This window comes from Cyanistes caeruleus, chromosome 10 (genome assembly GCF_971803275.1).
Source record: "Cyanistes caeruleus chromosome 10, bCyaCae1.hap1.1, whole genome shotgun sequence".
Taxonomy (NCBI): Eukaryota; Metazoa; Chordata; class Aves; order Passeriformes; family Paridae; genus Cyanistes; species Cyanistes caeruleus.
Window position 1 is genome coordinate 20,956,778 of NC_141710.1, and position 13,025 is coordinate 20,969,802.

At 47.2% G+C, this 13,025-nt stretch overlaps 1 protein-coding gene across 12 annotated transcripts in view; it reads left to right on the forward strand.

Moving 5' to 3' along the window:
• The window catches only part of TNIK (TRAF2 and NCK interacting kinase), a 151,804-nt gene that overhangs the window by 114,962 nt on the left and 23,817 nt on the right, over window positions 1-13,025 (forward strand). For 7 of the 12 annotated variants that reach the window (XM_086843739.1, XM_086843742.1, XM_086843740.1 and 4 more), the window contains 5 exons: window positions 938-1,138; window positions 5,841-6,005; window positions 7,663-7,902; window positions 10,162-10,268; window positions 12,501-12,664. In XM_086843739.1, the coding sequence (XP_086699865.1) occupies window positions 938-1,138; window positions 5,841-6,005; window positions 7,663-7,902; window positions 10,162-10,268; window positions 12,501-12,664 (877 nt within the window). The remainder of the gene's footprint in view (window positions 1-937; window positions 1,139-5,840; window positions 6,006-7,662; window positions 7,903-10,161; window positions 10,269-12,500; window positions 12,665-13,025) is intronic. The other 5 variants (XM_086843743.1, XM_086843748.1, XM_086843746.1 and 2 more) reach the window with 1 other exon arrangement.

Genomic DNA, 13,025 nt, shown 5'->3' on the forward strand with positions numbered 1-13,025 from the left:
TCAAACCCACTGTGCCATGCTGTTCTTTGTGTTCTGAGTGAAGGCTTTTGTTTCAATTTCCTCTCAGGAACACTGTCTGTTCCCTTGTGTGCTGTTTGCATTCTAGATGTCCTCTTCTTTATTTAATTTGGGTTTGAGTTATCCTTTTTACTGCTGGGAGCTGTTACTCTTACTGCACTTTCTTTTAATCTACAGGGGTTATAACTATTTTTTTTTTGTCTTGCTATTTTATTTAGGAAAAACAAAAGCCCTCACACAAGCCATTGCCTTTTAGAAGGACTTCTCAGAATTGTTTACTCCTTAGAACTGAGAGAGATGTAGGGATTCAGAAAGATCACATAGTTGGCCTTGCAGTCTGGCTCTTCCTAGGATCAATTAATTAATTGGTCATACAGAGAAGTTGGCTTCAGTTGGGTTTTGTCTAACCATAAAATCATGAAACAGTTTGGATTGGAAGGGACCTTAAAGACCATCTCTTTCCAACCCCCTGCCATGGACAGGGACACCTTCCACTAGACCAGGTTTCTCTGAGCCCCATCTTGGCCACATGATGTTTGGCACCTCATTGAATTGATCTTCATTTTTCTGTCCAGAAGAACCTGGGCAAAGTCAGTGGTAACTCCAAAGCAAACATCAGCCCTCAGTGGGTCTTGCAGGATTTCCCTGACAAGGCAGCACTCACATCCCCCATTCCTACCAAACACAGGGCAGTTCAGTGCCTGCAGACATCACTGGCAGAGTCACAACTCTGAATTTGTTGGCTCTGCTGTCTCTCCTTGGGGATGCTTTACAGCTCAGTCCCCAAAGCCTTTCAAATCAGTGAGCTCTGCCAGCAAACAACCTTTCAGATGCTCAGGCCCCATTGTTGACCCAAACAGACAAATCTGCAGGTTGCAGGCTGGCCGGGCACCTTGTCACTGCGTTTTCCCCTGGGCAGGAGTACAAGCGCAAGCAGCTGGAGGAGCAGCGGCAGGCGGAGAGGCTGCAGAGGCAGCTCCAGCAGGAGCGGGACTACCTGGTGTCCCTGCAGCAGCAGCAGCAGCAGCAGCGGCAGGACCAGAGGCCAACAGAGAAGAAACCCCTCTACCATTACAAAGAAGGGATAAATGCCAGCGAGAAGCCAGCGTGGGCCAAGGAGGTAAGGGAGAGCAGGGAGGGTGATGGTGCTCGTCTGTGTCTGCAGGGCTGGTCTGAAATACACACAGCAGGTTGTGCTCCACAGGGTGGGGATCCAGGAGATGCCATCAGCTGTGCTGGGAGCACTCCCAGATGGGTGCAGTGTGTGTGTCTGTGTGTGTTTGTACAAACAGGGAGAGTTCTTTCCATGAAGGCATGCAAAGAGGAGAATGGATCCCTCCTGGAAGGGTTCAGCCTGTCTGGGGGCTTGTGGTTGTAGAATCATAGAATTTTAAGGGTTTGGAATGGACCTTGAAGATCATCTCATTCTCCTTCCTGGCATGTCCACAAGTCTGCAGGGGTCAGGGGTGAATGCAGAGAGGGTGATGGTTGTGAGGTTCCTTGCTGAGCCCCAGTTCTGCTTAGTCAAGGTTTGGACAGCTTTTTCCCCCAGGCTTAGGGCTGTATCCCTTGAGATTGCTCTTTTCTTACTTTTTCTCTCAGGCGAAAAGAGGGGATTGTAATAGTTGTGAGATCTTGAATATTTATTGCTAATCTGAGTAGTCTTGAATAGATTAAGACATGCATTGTCTGCAGTGTAGTTTCAGGATCATGTGCAAACTCTTTCTCCTTAATCTCTTTGTGGTGGCTCCAGTAAGACTGGTGCCTGCTCTTGCTATTAATTTTTTCTAAAGTTCTTTTTTGTTTACTTTTGTAACCCTACTCCTGGGCAGAAGGATCTTTTAATAACTTCCTTATTCTTCCTGCTATGCAGGAGCACTGCTTGGCATCCTTTAGTCCTGGCAGACATGTGAGATGTGCATCCAACATGTAGCTGGTCTTTTCTCTTGACAGTCCTCAGCTGCATCCACAATACCTGCAAGCACTGAATGCTGAAGGAGTTCAGCTTCCTGTTGCTAGGAAAAGGGCAGTGATATGTTCTTGGCCTTTCTGAACCATCACAGACATAGATATGGGTGTCTAAAATTCATTTCACCTCTTTACACACTCGCTTGGATTTTTCTTTTGTTACCTTCAAATTCAGTCTGCTGTCTCTTTTGGTGGCAGTGCACCAGATGATAGATTTTCATGGAGTTGCATCATTATTCTCCAGTCCTTCCAGTGAAAGAGGTTTGATAAGTGAGATTGCAGATGAGGGGTTCCAGATGTGCTGAGCTGCCTCGGATGGGAGAGGCTTCCACCTGGGTGGTGCCTCTGCAGCTTTGTGCAGAACTGGGTTGCTCTTGTCCATCTGCTGGAGTGCTGAGAGTAGGTAATGGGCAGGGCAAAGGGAATAAACTCTGTCTTTTTGTGCCTAGTTTTGAGTAAACTCTCTAGAACATTGCTAAAGGACTTCTGGCACTCTCTGAAAAACTTTAGCAAAGATATGTAGAAAGGAATATTATTTTTTATCTGGGGTGAAGGAGAAGAGTGCTGGATTTAGCTTTCCCTTTCAAACACAAAGACCCATTTCTTCTGTTTCATGGGGCTGGCATCTTTTTGATGCTGTCACTGGAAGCAGGACATTGGGAACTGCACAGTGTGTTAACAAGAGCAGCAGAACATGGCCTCTTACCCTTTGCCAAAATCATTGGGAAGATGAGGTTTCCTGTTGTTGGGGAACTTCTCCAGCTTCCACCAATTAGCTCTCCAAACCATTTACTCCTTACCTGTGTCACTCTGTCCGGTATCTAATTAAATGCTCCAAGCTGTGGCATCTTTTCTGCTGTTGGGAGCAGTAGTTTGATGCACTACCTCAGCAAAGCACCCTTGGGAATCTCCCAGAGTGACTCCTCTTGCCTCCATCCCCTTTTATCTTCTGTTCAGTCCTACTTTTAAACACAATTCAGGTACTTTGCTGCATATATTGAAGGCCCACCTTTGCTGGCTCCACAGATAGATTTGTGCTGATACTTAATGAGCCTGCCATGGTTCTTGCTATAGTTTAGTAATTTCCATACCCAGCCCATGTATGCTAATTTAACAGAAATATTGAGACTTTGTTTTCCTGTGGGAACAATGAAAAGACAAGTCTGGTGCTCAGCCTACAGTTTCTGGGGGCTGTGCAAAGCTTATTTGGATATTTCCTGAGGATTTTGCATTATATCCCATACTGCCCTTGTTTTTAATGCTTTTTTGGTCTCAAGTCTTCTCTCTTAGGAGTTTGATCACCACAGCTGAGCCCTCCTCATGCTGTGCCTGTCTTTGGTTTTCACACCTCTCCTTTATGCACACATTTTCCCACCTCACTCATTTTCACAGGGTGACCCCAAGACCCTGCAGAAGTGTGGGATAAAGCATCAAGGTGAGGCTGTGGCCATTCACGTTGTGGTCATGTCCCTGTGTCCCCTGCTTAAGGGACTGGCCTGTTGGTGATGACAAAGCTCTGGGTGAGGAACCAGCCTGTGCTGCATCTCTCACAGTTCCCCAGAGCACAGTCAAGGATTTCTCTGGATGCTGAATGAGACAGTCTGAGCAGACAATCCTGCCAAGACACATGGATGCACATTCCCTTCTCCTGCCCTTCCTACTCATCTTCTTGTTATCCAGGGTAATCCACTGGCAGTTAACTTGGGAGGTGGCTTGGGTGCTGTCCCAGACCTGCCCTGTTTGTCCAGACACATCTTTTATAATCATGGACTGTTTGGGCCTTTTTGGAGATCATGTTGGGACCCTCTGGTGATCCAGTCAGGGATGTGGCATTAGCACTCTGAGCTGTGGTCCTGTAATTAGCAGCTCCCTTTGTTACTGACTTCTCTGTTATGGGACAGTATTTGCTAAAGAAGGTGCTGGAGATAGCCAGGAAAAGCTTGGTCAGCTGGAGGATGGGTTTGGGCAGAAATATACCACACATGACTGTGCAGAAAGGAGGGGACAGGTTTAATCAGACATTATTCACATGGTGGCTGGCCCCTGTGATGCTTTCCCACTGCTCAGAGCTTCCTTGAAAGAACTCAGGGCTCAGCTGTGCATCACAAGCTGTCCTATTCTCTGCAAGAGCCAATGCCCACATCAGCTCCTCCTTCAGTCCCTGTGGCTTTTATCCTGATCTCACTTTGAAGTGATGTATTAAAACATTAGCAGCCTTCTACTGGGACTGCACAGGCACTGCTAAGGGTGTTTCCTGTTCTGGGCAATCTTGAGTTCAATTAGACATGGTCTGTACTTGAGCAATGATGAACTCCTGAAGGGTTTTGCTGCTTTTTCCCCATTTCTGCCTAACAGTTGGAATCAGGAGGGCCCCACCAAGCACAGCTGGACAGTCCCAGGAGCATCTGTGGCTGTGCTGGTGCCACAAGGTGCAAGTGAGGAGATACTGGCAGTGCGAAATCAAGCACCTTTGTCCTTCCCAGTACCCAGACATCCCCATTTGATCCCTCTCCTGCCTTCCCCTTCACACCAGCTTGTGATCCTCCACAATCAGCTGCACTTTTGGGCCTGGCATTGTGCCGGGGAGCTGCTGGAGCGCTCAGCAGCGGCTCCATCTCCGCCTGTTGCTGTTGCTGCCGAGGCTTGGCTGAGGAGGAGAGGGACTGGAGCAGCCTGTGACCCAGCACTCGTGCTGCTGCTCCCTTTTCAGAGGGAGTTCTCCTTCCCACCCTGCTCCCCTTCTCATCCCCGTGTCCCCTTTCTCGGGCACTGCTGAGCAGAGCTCTGCACGGCCTCTGCTCGCTGGTGGGCAGTGCCTGGGGAAGTTGTGGTCACCTTTTAGGACACAGCAGCAGCCCAGGTGGCCCCTCATGAACTTAGAAAGGAAACAGTCTGTAACGTGAGTTTCTTACATAGATTTTACTCTGTCTCATGCTCAAGTCTCTGAAAAGGATTATTTTTATTCATATAATGGTTCTTTTGTTTCATGAGTGTTTGCTTAAAGAAGAGCTGTGATTCTTTCCAAGCAAACCTGTTGTAAAGATTGCCTTTTAACATGGCATCATCCACGGTGGAATCAAGACATGCTAGGGGTATTTAACACTTTGATAACACATAAATAAAACACACATCAGATCTCAAGGTATCAAAAATTCTGCATAGCATATGCTGCCTGAATATCAATGCACAGCCTAACTGCAGGATGGCACGGCTGGGTGAGCTGCAGCCACTGTGTTCCCATCAAGGGTAGCTGAAAGCAGTGGGCTTTGGGTTGATGTTCTCTCTCAGTAGAAGAGGGTTTTCCCCACCCGTACATGACAAGGTGTCAGGCTCAGTAAATTCTGATCAAAGCCAGCAGTTTTCTGGCTGCCATGTTTATTCTTTTATTCAGATCAAACAAAACTACTCATTGTGGTGTTTATAACAATGAAGGAAAATGGTCCCCTTGCTTAAAGATCCATTTGAGAAGAAGCAAGAGCTTCTCAGGAATCATCTAGGAACATCTCTCTGAGGTGTGCTGCCTTTTCTTTATTTTTCCTTTTTTGTTTCTTTATTTTTCTCCATTTCATATTCAGAAATGAATTAGGTGTATAAATTCAAGCAGTCCTTTCCATGCCTTTAAAATGCATTTATTGCAGAGTTTGATGGATAACTTGGATTCCATGATCACAGAATCACTTATGTTTGGCAAGACCTCCAAGATCATCGAGTCCAACCTGTGACTGATCACCACCTTGATCAAACAATAGGATATACCTAAAGAGAAAAGAGCTTTCAGTGTGTTTATGCATACGTTGGATTTCCATTGGAAATGGGCTCTCTGGGGCCTTGACCCCTCTCCCCGTGTCCCACAGGTGGAGGAGCGCTCCCGGCTCAATCGCCAGAGCTCGCCGGCCATGCCCCATAAAGTGGCCAACAGGATTTCTGACCCCAACCTGCCTCCTCGGTCCGAGTCCTTCAGCATCAGCGGCGTGCAGCCCGCCCGGACCCCACCCCTGCTCCGACCCGTGGACCCGCAGGTAATGGTGCTCCCCCACTGCCAGCATGCTGGGGGTGCTGGTAAGGAAACAAGGAAGAGTGGATGGAAGGGAAATAGCGTCTGGCTCCCTGGTTCCCCAGCCTTAAGCATATTCATGAGTAAGAGCAGCATCTACATGCATGAGTGTATTCCTCTTGTCACCTCCATGTGTTAGCAACATCATGCTGGTTTATACCTTCCTTTGAAGCATCACGTACTGGTTACTGCTAGAAACAAGCTGGAGGAGCAGGAGGAACTGCTGCTCTGGTCCAGTGCAGCTGTTCCTCTGATCCTCTTTGGATCTGGTTTGCGTAAAGAACTGAAACCACAGCGCCTGGTACAAAAGACCCGGGATGCTTTGATGCTGAGGATCATCAGAAAGAAGTTTTGCTTTCTTTGCTGCTTTGATTCAAGGTTTTGTTTTGGTTTTCCATTGAGTTGACATCAGTCACAAACACATCTGGAGAGGGCATAGATCACCATGAGTATCACAGAGGAGGGGCATCTCCCAGCCATGAGGTCTGCAAGTACTCTGCCACCAAAAGCTGTAGGAGTGTCAGTGCTGGCTCTGGTCCAGCCCCTGGAATTGCTCCCACAGATCCACAGACTCCAGCAGGGATTTCAGGGGGAAGTACAAAGCCTTTGCTCCAAGTTCAGCTGGGCTTTCTATGGAATATGTGCCTCCTAAGTGCCAGCCAGGTGTGGCACCTCCAATACAAAGCCAGCTTTAAACAAAAATATGCAGGCAGGAAAGCCCTGAAACATACTTTTTCTGTATGCATTGGAAAAGTGGGCAAAACCCCACTTCACTGTCATCCCTCTGACTAACTAAATAATTTTCAGTGTTCTTCTTGTCATCCTATACCATCAACAGCTACAAAGACTTTTGTTTGGCAGTAAAATACTCCTGAGAGAGTTGTTTGAGGCCCAGAGCCCCGTGTCAGTGTGTGTGTGCATACATGTGTACCCGTGAGACATGGACACATCCAGAGACATGGATGTAGAAACTCCAAATAAAAGTCACAACCCTGTTGTATCAAAGGAAAGCAGCTTCACAGAGTCCTGGGAAGAAGCTCTCATTTCACAAACTGTAACCTTGTGATTTTCTCACATTTCCCAGAACAGATGTCAGCATTCCTTAAACATGGAAACCTGTAGGGCTAACCCATGGGGGCCACCGAGACCTATAGAAGCTCATGCCTCAAGATATTTTTTAAGCCATCTATGCCTCAGAATTCCTGATTATTTTTTTTAATCAGTTATTATTTATTATCGTTTCCTTTTTTTTTTTTTTTTTTGTTTTTTTGCATTTTTAACATGGAAAATCCATGCCAAACCTCATTAGTACAGCCACAGAGGTGCAGGTGTAGGAGCTGGACTTGGGGCCAGCAGCAGCAGAGCCTGGGGCGGGCACGGTGTGTGCGGGAGCGTGATTTTTAACAGATCTTGCACTGAAGCGATGTAAGTCAGAAGTTCCTGAAGCCAAGGCAGTGCTGATCTCAGACCAAGGGGTCTTTTCAGTGCATCCAAAGTGCTAATCAAATTATTTTTTTTTTTTCAAAATCAAATTTCGAAATTATTTTTTTATTCCTTTTTTTTTTTTTTTTTTTTCTAACCCTCTATTTTGACTGATAGTTCTGTTTTGACTTGGTGCTTAGATTCCACATCTGGTCACTGTGAAATCCCAAGGAAGCTCCTTGTCTGGGTCTCAGTCACTGCATGAACAGCCTGCAAAGGGACTGGCTGGGTTTCAGGAGGCTCTGACGGTGACCTCTCACCGCACTGAGATGCCAAGGCAGAACTCGGACCCCACCTCAGAAAACCCTCCTCTGCCCCCTCGCATTGAAAAGTTTGACCGAAGTTCTTGGTTACGGCAGGAGGAAGACATTCCACCAAAGGTAACACAATCACTCCTCACTTTCAGCACCTCAGAGGCAATCCCAGAGCTGAGTCCTTCTGGCAAAGCAGAGTGGGCAGGACTGAGCCCACCCGAGGCTCTGCAGCGGGTGCTGACCTGCCCAGGGGCTGCATTTCCTCAGGCAGGGCTTGCAGGACATGCTGGGAGCTGCTCTTGGCTGCAAAACAGCTGCAAAACAGCACTGCCCTCCAGCAAAGAAAGTTCTCGAGCCCAGACAGAGGCCAAAACAAATTAATCTCTTCTTTCCCTTGGATAAAAAACAACCTTCTGCTTAAATAGAATTATAGGAACATAAAATTTGTCATACTCAATAAGACAGGTCCTTTTTAGCCCAGTACCGTGCCTCCAGTTGCGATCAATATTTGATGGAAGACTTGTAAGGGCTCCAGCAGCTTTATACATTCATTGACATTTTGGCAGTGTCTGGCAGTACCTCTTTAATTAGGATTCTTTCTGGACCAGTATTTCGATTGTGTTGTTTATACACCTTCACTTTGGAAGAATTATAACTTGGCCATTAAAGTTCCCCTTACAGTGAATCAGTGCTCAGCCAGGAGGATTTTTACAGAGGAAAAATGATTATAAATTGATTAGTGACAGGGAGGCAGTATTTGTCCTTGATTGAGAGGCAGTTTTTCTGTGTATTTACAAAGTGAGTGACCTGCCTTTTTCAGAGCAAAGTCACAGTCACCAGGTAAGCCTCCCTGTGCAAGGGATTTGTGGTGGTATCATGGGTGTTAATAATGCTCCTGTTTCTGCTGTCACCAAGCAAGGGGAGACATCAGTGCTCTGCTGAAGGGAACAGCAAGCCAGCAGCTCCTGGAACTGTCTGTGTGCTTGGCTCCTCCACAGTGCAGGAAGGTGGCTGCCTGGTTTTAACCTAATTAAGAAAAAGCCCTTGCAATTTAATGTTGGCTTTTGCCACGAGTCCTTTGAAAAGGACACTCAGCCACAGCAATGCCCTGCGTGGTGAGACCATGGCTGCTGGGAGAAAAGCTCTTCTCCAGCACTATGCAGCATTTTCCCCTTTGGCTGGGGGAACATGGACTCTGGAAGGGCCCCCACCAGATCACATTTAGGGCTGTTGTGTTGGCAGTACCACCCATGAGGAGCCTGACTTCACACTGGACTGCCTGAGGTGAGTTTGAGGTGTTTGCAAACAGGAATGAAAGGACTGCCCCAAGAGGCAGGACCAGCTGTCTCCATGGTCCAGGGTCTTGTTTCTGCCAGTGCTTATGGCTGGATGCTTCAGAGGAAGGTGGAAAACTCCCCAAGTCCTGACTGCAGAGTACCCTATGTGGAGGGGAGACTGCTTTGTACTGAGACAAGCTGCAGCTGGTGATGCTGCAGTCTAAAGCATGGCCAGCTCTCTAAATCTTCTCTTAACTAATATAACCATGTGTTTATCCTTAAAAAAAACCAAGCCTAATCCTTTTTCTTGCTAATTTTGACAAGCTCTTGGCCTCTCTGTTACCTGGTGCGAGGTATTGAATGGTGAGTATTGTCTTGCCTCTCCACATCACCTGAGGTGCTGGGGGATGAGGCCACTGCACCTGTGGCCATGCAGTGATGCCAGAGCTCCCACGGGATGGGGCAGAGTTCCAGGGTTATCTGTCACTGCCCCTCTAGGCTGTGGTTGGCTTTGGGTGTCCATGCTGAGCTGTTCTGCCAGCAGCAAGGTTTTGGCAGCAGAATCTGAAGCTCAGTGAAGGTCACAGCGCTAAATCCCAGTGTTAGGTGGGTCAGTCTGGGTCTTCCTGCTGTCAACCCCCTTGTTTGTCCACCAGTCAACACCTTCTGTCTGCTGGCATGTGTCATATGTGAGCTAGAGAGGAAACCTCCATTGTGGCTGTTGAAATGCACTTCAGTCTGAATTGTACCTTAAAAGTTACTTTTATGGGTTTTGTTAGGTTTAAATTATATATTTATGTGTGTATGTGCATACATTTTTTTCTAGAAGTAAGTGCCCTTTTTGGTGGTAGCCAGGCTGCTCTGGGGGCTCCCATGCCAGGAGCATCCCTGAGGGCACCTTTGCAGCTTGCTGCTGCCTCACACTCCAGTGATTCCTTCTAAAAGCTGAGAGCCTTGTATTTTGTAATTGCCCTAAATACTGCCATTCTCTCAGTGGGAAAACAGCTGTACATCAGCCTTGAGGCAGTGCTGGAAGGTGATCTCGTGATGGCTCAGGCGAGGGAGCCGCCCAGCCTGGGTGACTGCAGATGTCTCCATTCTTTTCCAGGTGCCTCAACGAACCACTTCCATATCCCCTGCCCTGGCAAGGAAGAACTCCCCAGGCAATGGCAGCGCCCTGGGGCCCCGGCTGGGCTCCCAGCCCATTCGGGCAAGGTAAGGGCATGGAGGGGGTGGGCAGGAGTGATCCCAGCTGGGAGCCCAGACATGGGCTGGCATCCTGCCCTGCCTGAGCTGACTGAGCACCACCACATTTGCAAGGCTTCTTTTGTCTCTGGAATGAATTTTTGCACCATTAGTGATTTGTACTGACAAGGATTCGAGCACTGGAATCCGTGGAGGCTTTGCTCCCTTGGCTGAACGGATTCCTGGGCATTGCAGGGTTTGGAGGTGGATGCTGCATCTGCTGCTGGGGAATCAAACAGGAGTTGGGGTGCTCCCCTTAGTGTAATTAGGTTCTGGTTCTCACCTCTTTCAGTGGATTCCTATAAGCCACTGGGGAGGTCTCAGTGGTACATTCCATACATTTCTTATGCATCAGAATGGTTTTTCACAGATAATGAGTGAGGAATGTGCTGCAGGACAGACACTCTTACAGCTTGCTGAGATCTCTAGATGTAGATCAAGGATTAAATTCCTTTCAGCTTTCTTAGGACTGAGCCTTTAGCTTGGCCAGATCCAGCTCTGAGCTCCTGAGGAAGGTGCTGTGCCCCTGCTGTGGTCCCATCTCTGCCGTGTCACAGCTATCCCTGGGCACGTTTAAAACGAGCAGGGAAGCTGACAGGCTCTGCTCTGAGCTGGATGGAAAAAACACAGCTTAGTCATGCGAGAGCTTGTCTCTGCTTTGCAGAACCAGACCTCAGCAGGGCAGATCCCGGGAGAAATTCGAGTTCCAATTAGCCTTGCCTGAGGAAGCTCCTTGGTTTCTTCCTCCTGCCTTGTCCTCAGAGGGTGAGGTCAGAAAGTGAATGTGGGATGTTGCTCTGTGTGCTGTCCCCAGTTTGAGCACACGCCTCCCTTTCCAGCTCATTTCTCCCCTGTGCTTCAGCAAACTCACAGGCAGCAGCCCTGAGTCGCTGGCAGGGGCAGCAGCAGTAGGAGGAAGAGTATTTCTTGTTTTGTTTTTTTTTTTAATTAGAGAAAAAGCATATCATGGTTTGTTGCTCTTCTTTGCCAAAGGCTGAAACATTTTGAATTCTTGAAAATGTTGTTCTTTTAATTAGCTGTTGCTTGAAGGACAGTTTAAAATGCAGAAGGGTGTTGGAATGCATAGTCTTTATAAGTGATGGTATTGCAAGTAAAAAGGATAATGGGAATCTGGGATTCAAGGTCAAGGTTGCCCAGTGTTTCCTGCACCCTCACTGTCCCAGTTCTGGTCAGTGCAGGTAAATACATCAGCTGCCAAAGTTTTCAAATACACTCCATTAGTTAATTTAGCTAAGGATGTCAGCCATACAGCACGAGCTGGAGGCCTTCAGTTTGATGAAAATTGGAAATCATTAGGATGCTGCCACATGTCCATTAAACCTTAAGTATTCATTGAAATTATTTTGTACTTCATTGCTCTCACAGTAATGTAATATTTTTCCTTTTTCCCTGTTTCTCCTGTTGGTTCTTGATTCTCTCCAAGCATAAATGTAAACATTACAAAAATATCCCTTCTTTTATTTGTCTCCCTGTTGTGACAAATGAGGGAATATTTACTATACATTTTAAAGAGGCCTTTGAATAAGATCACTTCCAGAAACATTGTATAAAACCAAATTGCCAAACTCTGCATGAACATCTCTTCTGATGTCATTTCAATGCCAAGTAAGAATTAATATCCTAAAGGCATCTGATACCCAGAGAGATATTAGTCACTCCTTGTGTATCAAGAGCACTTTTTATTCTAGATTTATCTGTGTTCACAAGGGTGAGAGAAATCAAGGAGGAAAAGTGGATATCTGATGCAAGTTTGAAGTGAAGCCATGAAAATTTGGGACTGTGAATTAAGTGGTACAAGTGATCTGCAGCCTTTTTGCAAGCTTGAGATCCTTGCTTTGCTGAAGTCTTTGTCTAACAACACACCACAAATTCCTGTTTTTATGAAGAATTTTGGTGACTAATTAGGTAATTCCAGCTTTGCAAATCTATAGACAGGATATCGAGAGCAAAGAATCTTTTAATGGCTGCCAAATTTGACAAAATAAGAACAGAAAGCTTCTCTAGGCAATTTTCTTCCATTCTGGTCATATTGCACCCAAAATTGATGACCTCAGCCCTGTCTCCTCCATCTGAGGACTCTCCTGGCCTTTGCAGCCACCCCTGTCAGTGTGGGAAGGGTCTGGAGCCCTGGCATTGGTGTGACCCTGGCTGATGCTGCCCCTCTGTTTTGTCCTCCTGCAGCAACCCAGACCTGAGGAGGACAGAGACCATCGTGGAGAGCCCCTTGCAGAGGACCAGCAGTGGCAGCTCCTCCAGCTCCAGCACTCCCAGCTCCCAGCCCAGCTCCCAGGGTGGATCCCAGCCCGGCTCCCAGGCTGGCTCCAGCGAACGCAACAGAGTCAGAGGTGAGCTTGGAAACATCCCTCAGCACCAGGCACACTTCGTGAGGCTTCCTGACAAGCAGGAAGGGAAAGAGGTCTGTGATCTCATGCTTGTTTTTTAAAAAATTTAAAAAATCAAAGAATCCATCATTTCTGATGTGCTTTTGTGACCTTCTGGCCCCCTTGCAAAGAGAGTTGCCAGCAGCCCCATTTCCCTGGAGGCTGACGTGGGATGCCCACAGTATCACACTGCCAAGTAGCCTGTACAAAAAGATATGGGGGTTATGCTTTAGGGTAAACAAAATAAACAACCAGTGTCCTTCCTGTCTTCATCCACCCAGGTGCACCTCTTCTGACGTGGTTTCTTTGGGAGTGTGTTTCACTT